Source organism: Engystomops pustulosus, chromosome 1 (genome assembly GCF_040894005.1).
Source record: "Engystomops pustulosus chromosome 1, aEngPut4.maternal, whole genome shotgun sequence".
In the NCBI taxonomy this organism is placed as follows: domain Eukaryota; kingdom Metazoa; phylum Chordata; class Amphibia; order Anura; family Leptodactylidae; genus Engystomops; species Engystomops pustulosus.
In genome coordinates, this window is record NC_092411.1 from 270,513,350 (window position 1) to 270,531,821 (window position 18,472).

The window sequence follows — 18,472 nt, forward strand, 5'->3', positions numbered from 1 at the left end:
AAACTTCCTTTGTAGAAGAACCCCTTTAAATGGGCTTAAAGGTATGAGCTATATCATTGGTTTCTATGGTAATGGATGCAGTATCTCCCAGCAATCAGACACAGGAGGCTCCGCCATATCTACCATCACACATAATGATGCTGAAGAATGCAGCACGGCGCTGATAGAGTTAACCTCCGCACAGTAGGCGTGACACGTGCTACCGCGCAACCAATCAGCAGGCAGGACGTGTTCGGTGTCAGGAGTTCACCAATCAGCTGCAGGCTTCCAGGGCCTAACAGTGAGCGGCGGCGGCTGCGGTGTCCCTGTGCTCACCAGCTTCTCCCCGGGATGATGCTGTGTTACCTCCCGCTACTGCTCTGCCTCCTGCAGCCGCTCGGTGCCCGGGCCGGAGGCGGGAAATACTCCCGGGAGGTGAACGAGAACCGGGCGGACGAGGAGGCGGCGGAGTTCCGGATACAGAGGCTCAACCAAGTGTGGGAGAAGGCTCAGAGGGTGAGTGATGGCGCCGGGGTCATGTGACCTGCATACACTGTGTCATGTGTGTGCTATAGCATTGCTGGCTGTCATTGAATGCAACTAAGACACATCTATAACATCCCATAAACCAGGACAGATGTGACGCTTCTTACAGCTGAGGTTTTGTCACAATTGTCTTCAGTCCAAGTGTTTATCATGTAGAAATGATACGTTTCCTGTTCTGATGATTCGTTACAGTGTATCAGTTGAGGCTTTAGACAATTGTCAATTGTCGCAGACACTCAGTTATGTAAAGTACTAGGGCCAATTGGCACTATCATTGCAGATATGTTCAGTGACATCCGGCAGAGATCTTTTTGGGGTTCGGTGACATCCGGCAGAGATCTTTTTGGGGTTCGGTGACATCCGGCAGAGATCTTTTTGGGTTTTGGTGACATCCGGCAAAGGTCTGTTCAATTCAATGTTTTGTAGTTACATAAAGTACAATACAAATTCTTCTCTTCCTATGATTCTTGAGCAATACGTGGTTGCGACAGATCAGCTGAATATTGTAGAGAAAAGTGTCTTTTTTTTTTTTTCTCAAGGCAAAAGATGATGGAACAGAGAACAAAACAAATTTGGCTTTACAGCATCCTGTAGTGTGGGGGCCCCTGTAATGTGGAGCCCTGTAGTGTGGGGGCCCCTGTAATGTGGAGCCCTGTAGTGTGTAGTGGGGGCCCCTGTAATGTGGAGCCCTGTAGTTTGTAGTGGGGGCCCCTGTAATGTGGAGCCCTGTAGTGTGGGGGCCCCTGTAATGTGGAGCCCTGTAGTGTGTAGTGGGGGCCCCTGTAATGCGGAGCCCTGTAGTGTGTAGGGGGGGGCCCCTGTAATGCGGAGCCCTGTAGTGTGTAGGGGGGGGCCCCTGTAATGCGGAGCCCTGTAGTGTGTAGGGGGGGGCCCCTGTAATGTGGAGCCCTGTAGTGTGTAGTGGGGGCCCCTGTAATGTGGAGCCCTGTAGTGTGTAGGGGGGGCCCCTGTAATGCGGTGCCCTGTAGTGTGTAGGGGGGGGCCCCTGTAATGCGGTGCCCTGTAGTGTGTAGGGGGGGGGCCCCTGTAATGCGGAGCCCTGTAGTGTGTAGGGGGGGCCCCTGTAATATGCCGCCCTGTAGTGTGTAGGGGGGGCCCCTGTAATATGCCGCCCTGTAGTGTGTAGGGGGGGCCCCTGTAATATGCCGCCCTGTAGTGTGTAGGGGGGGCCCCTGTAATATGCCGCCCTGTAGTGTGTAGGGGGGGCCCCTGTAATATGCCGCCCTGTAGTGTGTAGGGGGGGCCCCTGTAATATGCCGCCCTGTAGTGTGTAGGGGGGGCCCCTGTAATATGCCGCCCTGTAGTGTGTAGGGGGGGCCCCTGTAATATGCCGCCCTGTAGTGTGTAGGGGGGGCCCCTGTAATGCGCCTCCCTGTAGTGTGTAGGGAGGGCCCCTGTAATGTGGAGCCCTGTAGTGTGGGGGCCCCTGTGATGCGGAGCCCTGTAGTGTGTAGGGAGGGCCCCTGTAATGTGGAGCCCTGTAGTGTGTAGGGGGGGCCCCTGTAATACGGTGCCCTGTAGTGTGTAGGGGGGGGCCTGTAGTGTGTAGTGGGGGGGGGGGGCCTGTAATATGGAGCCCTGTCGTGTGTAGGGGGGGGGGGCTGTAGTGTGTTGGGGGGGCCCTGTAGTGTTGGCGAGTGATCACAGATATGTAAAGAATGATTCCCGGTCCAGCCACGCGTGTCTATGTGCAGGTCACTGATTATCCAGCAGAGATAATTAGTCACCATCCTGTTACTGATTTGCATAATTTTGTTACAGACATTTAGTTATTAACGTTAGCGGACCCTGAGGAGTGTGTGCGGCTTCTCATTGTCTTCCATGAAGACCTTCCTCTCTCTATGGAGGATGTATATATACAGAGACTGCAGACGCTGGGCCTAGAGCACATATACAGTTTGTGACTCCCGCAGAAAATTGGAATCTCAGCATCTCAACAAAAATTAAATGAAACCTTCTTCCATAAAAAAAACACTTGTGTCTCCATGTAAATATCCACCAGTTATTAGACCAAGTAATTTGGTCTTGGGTCTTAATTTTTGCAAAGGTCTTTCTGTAAAGAAAGATTTTATCATCTTTATAACGATGCTAATAAGCCAGAAGGGGTCCTGGAGGCACTACCAGAGCCCCTACATGCTATAGCTTCACAGGCTGTTACACTGTGCAGGAACACTTCACCCACTGTGTCCACTGTAACACTTCCTGTGCTGCTGTGAGATTACATCAGGAAGGGGGAGAGTGTAACAGCCTGTGAAACTACCGCATGGAAGGGCTCTGGTAACACCCCCAGAGCCCTTCTGGCTCATAAGTATAATTTTAAAGGACACCTGTCATCAGATATTCATTAAAAGTTGATTTTAGAAGGAAGAAGGCCATGGATAACAAATATATGAGAATTACTACAGTCCCGGTGCCTGGATCTATGAGTAATGTCCCTGGTTTATCAGGATGGATTGTGATGGTAGATTTCCTTGATAGTGGTGACGGGTCCTCCAGTTGTAACCACACGATTCCTCAGAATTCCCTAACATCTTCATGATTGCGTCTTCATCTAACTTTTCTTAAAGGAACGCTCCATTATACCTTTGCAGGGCCTGAAGGAAGGAGCAGGACTTCAGGTCATAGGAATACAATGAGTCCTGCTCCTCCCTCCAGGTCCTGCATCATGTATTGTTCAATTAATTAGATGTGACTGGAGGGCTCCTTTAAAGGGCATCTAGCACCAAGAGGGGCTCTAGGCTCTATAGGTGTTATTGGTGCCTGGAGCCCCTCAGGATCATTTGCATACAGTCCTTCATCCTGGTGGTAGATGTCCTCTAAGGTGCCCTTGTCTTCCGTTATCCTGAGGTGTATTTCTGCTCCAGTACAAGGCCTCTACACAGCGATGTCCTTGTGGAGGTGATACCTGCCCTTTAAGGCTGTGCTCATACACTAGAGGCATATGGAGCCACACAGCAGTGCCCCATAGTGGCCTATGGGTGCTGCACTAAGGGTCCTCTTGTGTGTCTTATAGATATCAGTCCCGGCTTCAGTCCGTGTTAAGACCCTTGAACAGATTATTGGGGGGCACCTGGTAACCCCACATCCCCTTTTATGCTTTTGTCTTTTCTTTAGCTCCAGTTTTCTGCAGTAAAATTAGCAGAACTTCACAGCGACCTGAAGATACAAGAGAAGGATGAACTGAACTGGAAAAAGCTGAAGGCAGAAGGAATGGACGACGATGGAGAGAAGGAGGCCAAGCTCCGGCGATCGCTGAACGGTGCGTCATAGCTTGTCTATAGGGGTCTTTATTCCATCCCTCTTCCATGGCTTCCTGCTCACCGGCAGGAAGTGCCTGTGTCTGAGCTGGTCTTGTAATGCAAGGAGGAGGGGCAGGAGGCAGTGTGCAGACATGAGAAGCTATTCATAAGAAGAATCTGACCATAGTCAGAAGATTTACAGTCGGATCCAGGGACAACTAAAATTATTTACACCAGGACTGATAGAGACAGGTTGGACTTATATCTGTGAAATGCTGCATTTTTGTTAAAAACAGTGAATTAGAGAAAGTGTTATTTTGTTCTTTTGAGTATATTTAATAATCTTGTCTACGTTGGGAGGAATAGCCCTTTGCTGTTTAGTCTTTCACCCCTCTTCCCCATGCTATACACAGCTGCATAATAATAATAAATGTTCTCATGTTTGTGTTTTAGTAATAATGGCCAAGTATGGACTGGACGGCAAAAAGAAAACCCAGACAGAAGACAATAATTATATTAAAGACGGCACAGAGAATGAGGTGTTAAATGATCCGCGCTTAGAGAAGCTGTGGAACAAGGTGAGGACTGAAGCTTCGTGGAAACGTGGAGTGAAGCTAAACCCTATGTTCTGTCTGTGGGTAAATTCTTATAGAGCAAAAGGAGCTGAGCACATAGGACACTATGGGGCTCGTTTATTAAGGGTACGAATCGCACACTTTCATCGGGATCTCCGATTTGCGGCGAATTCCCCCGTGGATTTTGGCGCATCTTCGCCGGCTTTCATGCGACAGAAATCGGGGGGGGGGGGGCGTGGCCGTCGGATTTGGAAAAAACGCGGAATTTAAAAAAGAATTTGTGTGAACTCCAGCAGACCACGGCGCAGCAGCGACACCTGCTGGATATCGGTGCACAGACTTTAGTGAATCCCAGGAGACCCGAATCCTCGTCGTAGAATGCGCCGCTGGATCGCGACTGGACCGGGTAACTAAATGTGCCCCTATGTGCAATCTGCAGGCAGCATGTTATAGAGCAAGAGGAGCTGAGCAGATTGTACATGGTGTCCTATCTTCCGGGCGCATGTTTTGGAGCAGGAGGAGCTGAGCAGATTGTACATAGTGTCCTATCTGCAGGCAGCATGTTATAGAGCAGGAGGAGCTGAGCAGATTGTATATAGTGTCCTATCTGCAGGCAGCATGTTATAGAGCTGGAGGAGCTGAGCAGATTGTACATAGTGTCCTATCTGCAGGCAGCATGTTATAGAGCAGGAGGAGCTGAGCAGACTGTATATAGTGTCCTATCTGCAGGCAGGAGGAGTTGAGCAGATTGTACATAGTGTCTTGTCTACAGGCAGCATGTTGTAGAGCAGGAGGAGTTGAGCAGATTGTACATAGTGGGGGTCATTTACACGTTTTCCGAATATTTCCGATTTGTGCGGATTTTTCCGCTCAATCCCTGTATTGCCCCGGGATTTTGGCGCACGCGATCGGATTTTGGCGCATCGGCACCGGCAGGCACGCGAAGGAAATCCTGGGGGGGGGGGGGCGTGGAAAAACCACCGCATTTAAAAAAAAAAAATAAAAATTCAGGGCTTTCCGGTGGGCCTCAGGGAACTTCAGCGCAGGAGCAGTGGGGAGATTTATATATGGTCTGGAAAAGTCCCAGTTACTTGTAAATTGGCAATCATATTCCCTTAAATTTCTGCATCTCAAATGCTGCCTGCAGATTGTACATAGTTTTGTACACAGTTGCCGCAGATTTGTCGGCTGCACATCCATGATGCGAATCTCCCGTTCCACCACATCCCAAAGATGCTCTATTGGATTGAGATCTGGTGACTGTGGAGGCCATTTGAGTACAGTGACCTCATTGTCATGTTCAAGAAACCAGTCTGAGATGATTCCAGCTTTATGACATGGCGCATTATCCTGCTGAAAGTAGCCATCAGATGTTACAGGGTACATTGTGGTCATAAAGGGATGGACATGGTCAGCAACAATACTCAGGTAGGCTGTGGCGTTGTACCAAGGGGCCCAAAGAGTGCCAAGAAAATATTCCCCACACCATGACACCACCACCACCAGCCTGAACCGTTGATACAAGGCAGGATGGATCCATGCTTTCATGTTGTTGACGCCAAATTCTGACCCTACCATCCGAATGTCGCAGCATAAATCGAGACTCATCAGACCAGGCAACGTTTTTCCAATCTTCTACTGTCCAATTTCGATGAGCTTGTGCAAATTGTAGCCTCAGTTTCCTGTTCTTAGCTGAAAGGAGTGGCACCCGGTGTGGTCTTCTGCTGCTGTAGCCCATCTGCCTCAAAGTTCGACGTACTGTGCGTTCAGAGATGCTCTTCTGCCTACCTTGGTTGTAACGGGTGGCGATTTGAGTCACTGTTGTCTTTCTATCAGCTCGAACCAGTCTGCCCATTCTCCTCTGACCTCTGGCACCAACAAGGCATTTCCGCCCACAGAACTGCCGCTCACTGGATGTTTTTTCTTTTTCGGACCATTCTCTGTAAACCCTAGAGATGGTTGTGCGTGAAAATCCCAGTAGAACAGCAGTTTCTGAAATACTCAGACCAGCCCTTCTGGCACCAACAACCATGCCACGTTCAAAGGCATCAAATCACCTTTCTTCCCCATACTGATGCTCGGGAGAACTGCAGGAGATTGTCTTGACCATGTCTACATGCCTAAATGCTCTGAGTTGTCGCCATGTGATTGGCTGATTAGAAATTAAGTGTTAACGAGCAGTTGGACAGGTGTACCTAATAAAGTGGCCGGTGAGTGTATAGCATGCATACTGCAGATAGGACACTATGTACAATCTGCTCAGCTCCTCTTGCTCTAGAACAGGGCACGGGTGCCAGAGGCAGCACTCTGAGCCCTTTCTGTGGGCACCCAGGCCATCACCCCAGAATGAAGTTCACCAGACAGAACTCAAAGAATCTGCCTGCAGAACCTTCCTACAATTATAGATGAATTTGCCCTCCTCCTTTTAACTGTGGAAAAATACATTACTTCTTAAATTGCTGCACTGGCACTTTGCAATAAATAAGTGGCTTTTGGTTGAAGTTGGGGCACTGAGAATCTAAAAGGTTCGCCATCCCTGCTCTATAACATGCTGCCTGCAGATAGGACACTATGTACAATCTGTTCAGCTCCTCCTGCTCTATAACATGCTGCAGGTAGTGAAGGTTAGAATAGCTAACATGACAGGTTTCCTTTAAGGATCCTATTAGTTTCTTTGAAATCCATTCACTACCCTCGTCCTGTCAAAATATCTGTACTACAGCCTGCGCTTTCTATCCTAGGCAAAAACATCTGGAAAATTTTCAGAGGAGGAGATGGATAACCTGTGGCGGGAGTTCCTCCATCATAAGGAAAAGATTACGGAGTACAACATATTACTGGACACTGTGAGCAGGACTGAAGGTAGGATCCTCTGCCGTCCTTATGTCCTGGTCTTGGATACCTTCTGCGGGATCAGGAGGCAGGAAGTACACTGTGCGCTGCCTTATGTCTTCCCCCACAATCACAACTGTATTTGTAATGGAAGTCAGTCTAATTTATACCTGGGAGTGTGAAATCAGATTAGGGAAGTGGTTTGGATGCGTCAGAGACTGAAAATGGGAATATGTAACAGATCTGGAGGGTGATAATGGAATACATAGAGGAGATCAGAGCAATAGGGTTGGTGATAACTTCAGGTTATAATGATATTTCATAAAACTATAGGCTCACGGAGGTTTCTTTGGTTGGTCTGGCTTATTTTATAGGCTTTATAAATTGTCTCTCCTATTATAGTACTAATTCATTTAAATAATGAATAATTATGAGCTCTGGGGGGCACTGATGGCGCCCCCAGAACCCTTCTGACGCATTGGCATCATTTTCAAAACTGTGTGAATTTTTTTTTCTTTCCTTAATCCTCCTTGCTTGGTCCCATTAAGGGAAGTCAAATGTAATCATTTGATCACTTGTATATTTTACTGCTATAACTTCAATACTTGTATATTGCAGAGTATTGGACACTTACAGGCAGACTATGAGACCCCTTGTCTGTAGGGATGAGCGGACCTGAACTTTAGGTTTGGCATCTTCCTAGGCATGGCTGTGATTTGGCCAGGTGTGTCCACCGTGGCATGGCTGTGATTTGGCCAGGTGTGTCCACCGTGGCGTGGCTGCGATTGGCCAGGTGTGTCCGCCGTGGCGTGGCTGCGATTGGCCAGGTGTGTCCGCCGTGGCGTGGCTGCGATTGGCCAGGTGTGTCCGCCGTGGCGTGGCTGCGATTGGCCAGGTGTGTCCGCCGTGGCGTGGCTGCGATTGGCCAGGTGAGTCCGCCGTGGCGTGGCTGCGATTGGCCAGGTGTGTCCGCCGACGCGTGGCTGCGATTGGCCAGGTGTGTCCGCCGACGCGTGGCTGCGATTGGCCAGGTGTGTCCGCCGACGCGTGGCTGCGATTGGCCAGGTGTGTCCGCCGACGCGTGGCTGCGATTGGCCAGGTGTGTCCGCCGACGCGTGGCTGCGATTGGCCAGGTGTGTCCGCCGACGCGTGGCTGCGATTGGCCAGGTGTGTCCGCCGACGCGTGGCTGCGATTGGCCAGGTGTGTCCGCCGAGGCTTGGCTGCGGGAGAGGAAGAAGAGGAAGTGTCCTTTCTTCTTGACCGCAGGATCTGTTGGGTTATACTTTCTGGATCAGTATCTTCCTTCGATCACAATGACCACGCAGCTGCTCTTCCAAGCAAGGGAGACGTGCGCTTTACTCACAATAGACGGCGATAAACACCAGATGTGTGGTTACTAAAGGGTTAATATTCTAGCCTATAGGCTCATCGTGCAGGGAATGTGCACACCGCAGTGTCTGATTGTTTTGCTGCAGTGTTGCAGGTACTGATCTACAAGAGCTATCGCATTGCGTGCAAGAACCCGAATCCTTAAAACGAGTCCAAGGACTGGAACGTTTATCCGCAGCAAACACTGAGCACGTGGTGATGTCCCTCCATAACCCCTATAGACGCAGACAACTCTCAGCTTCTTATGTAGCGTTTAATTAATTTTCTTTGTCGGCTCCTTGTTCACAGATTGAAAGATTGCGTTAAAATACAATTACAGTCGGGCGCGGACGTGTCACAGGCGCTTTGTGTTTGTAGCGGTAAAAGCGTCAGAGGATCTCGCAGAATCATCAGCCCACATACAATTCTAGAGCTGCGGCTTCCCGATAATCTCCGTGTTTTTCCTTGATGTTTGCCGGAGGATTTCGGTAGATCATACCCTGCGCTGCTCAGGGTGAGGGGCAGGTGATGAAGGTCTTTGTGTAAGCCGATGGCAGACGCGGCTGACATTTGTTTTATGGCCAAATGGACTTTTAGTGGCAACACGAGAAGTCAAGACAAACTCACCGACTCCCATCTTCTGGTTACCGTTTTGGGGATTTATCTTTGGCATCTTTTTATGTCTAACAGAGTCTATATTCTTGTGTAACGACAAACATTTCTTGCATTTGTTTTTTTTTTTTTTTTGAATGAGCCAAAGGTGTGTTTTTAGTTTCTTTTAAATTACTGTATATACTCGAGTATAAGCCGACCCTAATTTTGCCACAAACTGTGAAATTCTATTGACTCTAGTATAAGCCTAGGGTGGGAAATCCATTGGACACAGCCAGTCCCCTTCTTTTCAATAGTATATAGCCAGCCTCCTGCCCCTATAGTTAGCCAGCATTCCCCCAATATAATCGGCCCCCTGCCCTTGTAGTTAGCCAGCCCATTTGCCCCTGCGGTTAGTCAGCCCGTTTGCCCAATTCCTAAAAAAAAAAACTCACCTTTCCGGCAGCAGGTGGGGTGGAGCAGCAGGTTGAGCATTTGTCCTTCCTCTTTATTCAATACTAAGTTGGAAATTGCTGAGCTCAGCATTTTCGGACTCTCCCATAGTATTGAATAAAGCATCAGGCATTGAGAATAGGACCCCCTGTCTGTGAGTAATTAATGGCATTTATTTCTGGATCACTGTGGACAGGTGGGTGGTTCTGTGTTGAAGATTACAATCTGACTCCTCCCATTTGACAGTTAAGTTTCTAAGTTGCCTAGTTTAAAGACCCTGTATGGTAATTAGGCTCTCTTCTGCGAAATTGGTGGTCCTGTGCTGGAGATGGACTCCTGAACCACCCTTTTGACAGTAAAATAATGACATTTAGCTAGAGAGAAAATTCTGCGCTGGGACAGTAGAACCGGTGGGTGGTTCCACAGTGTGGGACACCCGAAGCACGGGACGAGGTAAGTGTACAAGTTTCCTTTTTTTTTTTTTTTTTTCTTACACTCAGACAAGTGGCCGTACCAAAATTATTTTTAGGACTGTGCAACATAAGAGGAGGTAGACAAAGCTCCCATGGGTTTTTTTTTTTTTTTTTGTTTTTGTTTTTTTTTTTGTAACAGAAATCCACCAGAATATTATCAGCCCAGACGAAAATGAGATTAAGGTGGAAGACCTGCACGGCAAACATGCGGATCTGAAGGACAAGCTCCGAAGCATAAACCACGGATTCGACCGTCTCCGTAAAATTAGCCATGAAGGTTTCAGCGGTGAAAGAGGTGAGGCGTGTGACGTTTGTGGTGGGATTTCTTTTTGGATCGTTTTTTAGTATGATAAAGGAAAAGGGAATAATTTGATGTGAACCTGTCACATTTATACTTCCTGTAGTGTAACATCCTGGCCGGCTGTCTCCTTACAGACATCTATGTTTTGCTCCATGAGCTGGAGAAGAGTCATGTTGATGACTCCCCGGTGATAGGGAACTACTGAGATGACTCTTCTTGCTGTTTTCTGCTTATTTCAGAGTAAAACAAAGCTGTTTGTTTGGAGGGAACCTGTGGTTCAGGCAACATGAATCTCCTGACAGGTTCTCTTTAATGTGTATTTTTCGACATTGTATACGACTTAGTTTTTAAATCTATATAAAAATGTTACTCCCTTTTTAAGAATCTAATTACTCGCATTAATCCCTAGTGAAAGCTCATATTACACACCAGAGCTTCATTCCTAGTTCTTATGTAACCAGTACAGACCAAGACAAGCACTCGGTAAGGACACTGAAGTAGTCCATGAAAAATTAAAGCATACCTTACCTTTATCAAAGCCCATTGTGTGTTCATAAGGAGTAACACAGTTTTTTGCCATTATGTGAGTTGTAATCTTCAATTTCTTGCTGTATCAGTAGTTTGCAGTCCTCTGTCTCCACCTGTGGACAGAGACCTAGCTGCTGTGACTCACTACTCCACCTTCCCTCTGCATAAACTATGTAATCTGATCTTGTGGGCGTAGACCTTCCCCTCTGCATAGATTATGTAATCTGATCTTGTGGATGGAGACATAGCTGCTGTGACTCGCTGTTCCCCCCTCCCCCCTGCATAGACTATGTAATCTGATCTTGTGAGTAGAGACATAGCTGCTGTGACTCACTACTCCCCCTCCCCTCTGCATAGACAATGTAATCTGATCTTGTGGGCGTAGACCTTCCCCTCTGCATAGATTATGTAATCTGATCTTGTGGGTAGAGACATAGCTGCTGTGACTCACCACTCCCCCTCCCCTCTGCATAGACAATGTAATCTGATTTTTTGGGTGGAGACAAAGCTGCTATGACTCACTAATCCCCCCTCCTCCCCTCTGTATAGACTATGTACTCTGTGCATGTGGTTGTATACTTAGCTACTGTGACTCATTAGTTCCCATCCTCTTTGCTTAGACTATGTAATCTGTGCTTGTAGGTGGAGACCTACCAGCTGCGACTCACTTCTCCCCCTCTCCACTACATAGACTTTGTTATCTGACACTTTAGTGAGCTTCTGCCCATTTTCTAGAAATTCAGGGGAAATTTCTGAAGGAAAAGCATAAGGTGGGAATAGGGGAGAATGATAAAAGCCAAAGTAAGTGGAGAAAGAAGAACTTTCCTCTGACAAGTCTCTTATGTTCCTACAGATTTCTGAAACTTTGTGGAAACATTGGTGACCGTTTCAGTGCAGCTCAGGTCTAATACAATTACAGATAAATGGTCTTTGTCTTATTTTAACAATTTATCATTTCAGATTTTAATGAGCCGAGAGTCAATGACTTGTGGGACATGGCGAGGAGCGCAAACTTCTCTCCGAGCGAACTCGACTCCTTCAAGGTGAATCCTGCTGCTCCAGAAGTTCAGGGTCCAGTCAGCAATCTTCTATCGTGTCTATATCATTATTAGTATTTTAGTATGATTTATTATTTCATTTATTGTAGGAGGAACTGAAACATTTCGAAACAAAAATCGAGAAGCACCAACATTACCAGAAGCAGCTGGAGATCTCCCATGAGAAGCTGCGGCACATCGGTGAGACCGGGGACAAGGAGCACATCAAGAAGAGCAAAGAGAAGTACAACGCCCTCACTGACAAGATCAAGGAGCTGGGCTACAAGGTGTGCACCCTAATATTACAGCGATCACCCATTAAAATAGATAGAGGTGTCTGATCACTGCCTACAAACACAGACTCCTAGTCCCAAAACAGATCACCCATGGCTTCTGGCCCCTTGTCTCTGAAAGGACCGGGGTGTATCACTTCCAAAATGACAGCAGGACTGTGTAAGATGTACTTCTATCCCAGGATTGGAGCTTCTCTAAGTGCTCTGGGGGGGTGTCCTCACACTGCTGTGCTCTTAGTGACTGTCAAAGAAAATATTCCAGCTACAATCTTGGAATATGATTACACAGCTCTCTTAAAGTCTAACATCAAAATCCATCATGATAAACCAACCTACTCATAGATTCAGGCATTATGACAGTCATAATCTTCTTATATTTGTTATCCATGGCCTCCTTCCTTCTAAAAACAACTTTTAATATGCTGAGGGCATTACCAGAGCCCTTCAGTGCTTCAGATTCACAGGCTCTTACAATGAGCAGAACAAGTTTCACTCCTAAACCCCCACCACCACCACCACCCCCACCCCTGCTCTCTCCCTACTCCCTCTGGAGTTTGTTATCCATGGCCTCCTTCCTTCTAAAACAAATATAAGATTACTGTAGAGAAATATCTAAAAATTATAAGTGGTAAGCACCCTTCCCTTCTAAAATTCTGCAGAAATTCCACAACTCCAGACCAAGATGCTGGGGCAATAAAGCCTGCATCTCCAGGTCCCAGATGCTATCATAAAATTAATGGTGTGCGGATGAGATTCCCATCCATTAATGAGATCAGCAGGAGGCAATGTCCTCTGGCTCTTAGGTCGCAGCTAGAAAGACCCCTCTTGCTATACACATCAAAGAAATATGTGATATCATTCATATTTCGGCCACATACCTTTCCGTTATAATTCCCCTCTCTGCTGTTACTGTGTTGAAGGCAAATTAAGGGCTTCACAGCAACGGGGAGCAATTAAATAACTCCTAAAATATTATTACTGATATCCTTATGATTGGTTTGTATGTATATGTCTAATTTGTCACCCTTTTTGTTGGTAAGTAGTGTAGTATTCAATAAGAACCTTCTAAAGTGTGTCACACGAGTGCTCTAATGATTCCATAAACTCAGAAGAGACGGCACCTAAATGAATTGCTCTATTTAGTCAGTGTTTTATATAGTATTTAGGCATAATCTATGCAAGGTCTCGTCGGCCTTATACATGACTAGTGGTGGCCGTTCAGATCACTCAGGTTCTGCAGGCGGGAGGGCTGTCTGAGGACGGCCCAGCATGACCCGATAGTCCGTTGGGCGGCCCAGCATGACCCGACAGTCCGGAGGGCGGCCCAGCATGACCCGACAGTCCGGAGGGCGGCCCAGCATGACCCGATAGTCCGGAGGGCGGCCCAGCATGACCCGATAGTCTCCCTTCCTGAACTAAAGTCCGTCATTGGTGTTAGGATCTATGAGTACGTGTCCCTGGTTTATCATGATGGATTCTGATGGTAGATTTGCTATAACTGAAAGAAGTGGAAGGAGGTTGGGGAGAAACTTGCAGCTTTTGTTCTGTTGATTTCCCATAAAATGATATTTGCACACAAAGGCTTTTTAGCCTGAGTGATCGGGTTCAATTTAGAAGCTGAATCCTCGGTCTCTCCCTGGTGAACCCTGGTCTGTCTGGTTTTGTGCTTGGGATATTAGAGAAGGAATAACCCAGCTGGCTTCTCTTTATGAGCTACACTAGAAGGTTTATTGGGCCATCTGTATTCACCAGCACAGAGATGTCCTTGGCTCCTGTTGGATGTACTTTATAGGGACTCGCATTATAATTTGTACCTTGTCATATCCAGGGCAGTATAAAGCACAGCTGCCATAATGACATGATATTTGGTGCCTGTGTATGTGTGTAGTTGGTATTAGACTTTACTGTTAACTAGTATTGGTATGTAACTTATTTCCTATATTGTTGGGAGCACCCCTTATACCAGCACTCGGGTCATGCAAGTTATAAGTCGTCCTATATACACAGTGTAGTCCGGACCCCTTCTGTAATAGCATAATTGTGGATAACCTCATTATCTGCACCTCCTCCCTATAGCAGCAGTCTGGCTGTGTAGTCTGCACCTCCTCCATATAACAGCAGTCTGGCTGTGTAGTCTGCACCTCCTCCTATAACAGCAGTCTGGCTGTGTAGTCTGCACCTCCTCCCTATAACAGCAGTCTGGCTGTGTAGTCTGCACCTCCTCCCTATAACAGCAGTCTGGCTGTGTAGTCTGCACCTCCTCCCTATAACAGCAGTCTGGCTGTGTAGTCTGCACCTCCTCCCTATAGCAGCAGTCTGGCTGTGTAGTCTGCACCTCCTCCCTATAACAGCAGTCTGGCTGTGTAGTCTGCACCTCCTCCCTATAACAGCAGTCTGGCTGTGTAGTCTGCACCTCCTCCCTATAACAGCAGGCTGGCTGTGTAGTCTGCACCTCCTCCCTATAGCAGCAGTCTGGCTGTGTAGTCTGCACCTCCTCCCTATAACAGCAGGCTGGCTGTGTAGTCTGCACCTCCTCCCTATAGCAGCAGTCTGGCTGTGTAGTCTGCACCTCCTCCCTATAACAGCAGTCTGGCTGTGTAGTCTGCACCTCCTCCCTATAACAGCAGTCTGGCTGTGTAGTCTGCACCTCCTCCATATAACAGCAGTCTGGTGGTGTAGTCTGCACCTCCTCCCTATAACAGCAGTCTGGCTGTGTAGTCTGCACCTCCTCCCTATAACAGCAGGCTGGCTGTGTAGTCTGCACCTCCTCCCTATAGCAGCAGTCTGGCTGTGTAGTCTGCACCTCCTCCTATAACAGCAGTCTGGCTGTGTAGTCTGCACCTCCTCCATATAACAGCAGGCTGGCTGTGTAGTCTGCACCTCCTCCATATAACAGCAGGCTGGCTGTGTAGTCTGCACCTCCTCCATATAACAGCAGTCTGGCTGTGTAGTCTGCACCTCCTCCTATAACAGCAGTCTGGCTGTGTAGTCTGCACCTCCTCCATATAACAGCAGGCTGGCTGTGTAGTCTGCACCTCCTCCATATAACAGCAGGCTGGCTGTGTAGTCTGCACCTCCTCCCTATAACAGCAGGCTGGCTGTGTAGTCTGCACCTCCTCCCTATAACAGCAGGCTGCCTGTGTAGTCTGCACCTCCTCCATATAACAGCAGTCTGGTGGTGTAGTCTGCACCTCCTCCCTATAACAGCAGTCTGGCTGTGTAGTCTGCACCTCCTCCATATAACAGCAGGCTGGCTGTGTAGTCTGCACCTCCTTCCTATAACAGCAGGCTGCCTGTGTAGTCTGCACCTCCTCCCTATAACAGCAGGCTGCCTGTGTAGTCTGCACCTCCTCCATATAACAGCAGTCTGGCTGTGTAGTCTGCACCTCCTCCATATAACAGCAGTCTGGCTGTGTAGTCTGGACCTCCTCCCTATAACAGCAGTCTGGCTGTGTAGTCTGCACCTCCTCCATATAACAGCAGTCTGGCTGTGTAGTCTGCACCTCCTCCATATAGCAGCAGTCTGGCTGTGTAGTCTGCACCTCCTCCATATAACAGCAGTCTGGCTGTGTAGTCTGGACCTCCTCCCTATAACAGCAGTCTGGCTGTGTAGTCTGCACCTCCTCCATATAACAGCAGTCTGGCTGTGTAGTCTGCACCTCCTCCATATAGCAGCAGTCTGGCTGTGTAGTCTGCACCTCCTCCATATAACAGCAGTCTGGCTGTGTAGTCTGCACCTCCTCCATATAGCAGCAGTCTGGCTGTGTAGTCTGCACCTCCTCCATATAACAGCAGGCTGGCTGTTTAGTCTGCACCTCCTCTGCCATATGTGGGGCAGGATATTGTAAAGTTATCAGGTTTAATGGATTATGGAATAGATGGTCTTTTGCATTTTAGCAGTTGGCCCCAAAAGTAAAAGGAGGGGGGGGGGGGTATTTTTTTATTTTTTTAAATAACAAGATGAGTCAGACGTCCTCTTACGTCCGGGGTTTCGGGCCTCATTTCCTGGGTCCTGACCTCCAGGCTTTCTGTATTTCTCATTACTCTTTGGGTTCCACCAGTCAGTTCCGGGCAGTTAAGTACATTAACCCTTTGGATGTGTGTGTTCTCATCCCGTGTAGGTGAAGAAACATCTCCAGGATCTAACGAGCCGCGTGTCTAAGGATGGGCTCCCGCACAATGAACTGTGATAGACTAACATGGAAGGCCAAGTGCCGAGCGGAGAGACCGCCTCGCCCGGACCGGGAGCCCAGGAAGCGTTCCCTGGCAGATGTACATACATCCCGTGTCGTATCCAGATGAAGGGTTCAGTTTATCTGAACACAATTCCTCCTACTTTTTTATTTTATATAAAGAAGCAGAATCCGTTATTTCCAAATAAACTTGCATTAGTAGTTTACCGAAATTCTACCACAGTAGCAACTTAGCCGGAATCATTCCCACCGCTGTTTTGTATGAGATAATGTTCAGCCTTCAGAGATTGATTATCATAATTAAATGTTTTCTATGAAAATCTGTCTATACATGTTTCTTTATTTTACTCACCCTGCATGCATGAGCTATCCTAATACATGTTGATTAAGAGTAGTAGTACTACTGTGCACCCATACATGCAGGATAAGAGTAGTAGTACTACTGTGCACCCATACATGCAGGATAAGAGTAGTAGTACTACTGTGCACCCATACATGCAGGATAAGAGTAGTAGTACTACTGTGCACCCATACATGCAGGATAAGAGTAGTAGTACTACTGTGCACCCATACATGCAGGATAAGAGTAGTAGTACTGTGTCCCCATACATGCAGGGTAAGAGTAGTAGTACTGTGTCCCCATACAAGTAGGATAAGAGTAGTAGTACTACTGTGCACCCATACATGCAGGATAAGAGTAGTAGTAGTACTGTGTCCCCATACATGCAGGGTAAGAGTAGTAGTACTGTGTCCCCATACAAGCAGGATAAGAGTAGTAGTACTGTGTCCCCGTACATGCAGGGTAAGAGTAGTAGTACTGTGTCCCCCTGCATACAGGATAAGAGTAGTAGTACTGTGTCTATGAAAATCTGTCTATACATGTTTCTTTATTTTACTCACCCTGCATGCATGAGCTATCCTAATACATGTTGATTAAGAGTAGTAGTACTACTGTGCACCCATACATGCAGGATAAGAGTAGTAGTACTACTGTGCACCCATACATGCAGGATAAGAGTAGTAGTACTGTGTCCCCGTACATGCAGGGTAAGAGTAGTAGTACTGTGTCCCCCTGCATACAGGATAAGAGTAGTAGTACTGTGTCTATGAAAATCTGTCTATACATGTTTCTTTATTTTACTCACCCTGCATGCATGAGCTATCCTAATACATGTTGATTAAGAGTAGTAGTACTACTGTGCACCCATACATGCAGGATAAGAGTAGTAGTACTACTGTGCACCCATACATGCAGGATAAGAGTAGTAGTACTGTGTCCCCGTACATGCAGGGTAAGAGTAGTAGTACTGTGTCCCCCTGCATACAGGATAAGAGTAGTAGTACTGTGTCTATGAAAATCTGTCTATACATGTTTCTTTATTTTACTCACCCTGCATGCATGAGCTATCCTAATACATGTTGATTAAGAGTAGTAGTACTACTGTGCACCCATACATGCAGGATAAGAGTAGTAGTACTACTGTGCACCCATACATGCAGGATAAGAGTAGTAGTACTACTGTGCACCCATACATGCAGGATAAGAGTAGTAGTACTACTGTGCACCCATACATGCAGGATAAGAGTAGTAGTACTACTGTGCACCCATACATGCAGGATAAGAGTAGTAGTAGTACTGTGTCCCCATACATGCAGGGTAAGAGTAGTAGTACTGTGTCCCCATACAAGCAGGATAAGAGTAGTAGTACTGTGTCCCCGTACATGCAGGATAAGAGTAGTAGTACTGTGTCCCCATACATGCAGGATAAGAGTAGTAGTACTGTGTCCCCGTACATGCAGGGTAAGAGTAGTAGTACTGTGTCCCCCTGCATACAGGATAAGAGTAGTAGTACTACTGTGCACCCATACATGCAGGATAAGAGTAGTAGTAGTACTGTGTCCCCGTACATGCAGGGTAAGAGTAGTAGTACTGTGTCCCCCTGCATACAGGATAAGAGTAGTAGTACTACTGTGCACCCATACATGCAGGATAAGAGTAGTAGTAGTACTGTGTCCCCATACATGCAGGGTAAGAGTAGTAG

At 47.4% G+C, this 18,472-nt stretch overlaps 1 protein-coding gene across 1 annotated transcript; it reads left to right on the forward strand.

Annotated features, from left to right (window-relative positions):
* Positions 1–245: 245 nt before the first annotated feature.
* On the forward strand, positions 246–16,750 carry LRPAP1 (LDL receptor related protein associated protein 1). The gene is made up of 8 exons (XM_072126149.1): positions 246–495; positions 3,661–3,805; positions 4,239–4,363; positions 7,102–7,222; positions 10,218–10,373; positions 11,868–11,950; positions 12,055–12,231; positions 16,359–16,750. Exons 1-8 carry the CDS (start codon positions 331–333, stop codon positions 16,425–16,427), a joined length of 1,041 nt encoding a protein of 346 aa, XP_071982250.1. The 5' UTR covers positions 246–330; the 3' UTR covers positions 16,428–16,750.
* The last annotated feature ends 1,722 nt before the right edge of the window (positions 16,751–18,472 follow it).

Bases quoted from the DNA above. Each gene is read 5' to 3' on its own strand.
- LRPAP1 (XM_072126149.1), top strand. From the start codon at position 331: ATGATGCTGTGTTACCTCCCGCTACTGCTCTGCCTCCTGCAGCCGCTC. The intron at 496-3,660 runs GTGAGTGATGGC...TCTTTTCTTTAG, and splicing joins TGTGGGAGAAGGCTCAGAGG to CTCCAGTTTTCTGCAGTAAA. The intron at 12,232-16,358 runs GTGTGCACCCTA...CATCCCGTGTAG, and splicing joins TCAAGGAGCTGGGCTACAAG to GTGAAGAAACATCTCCAGGA.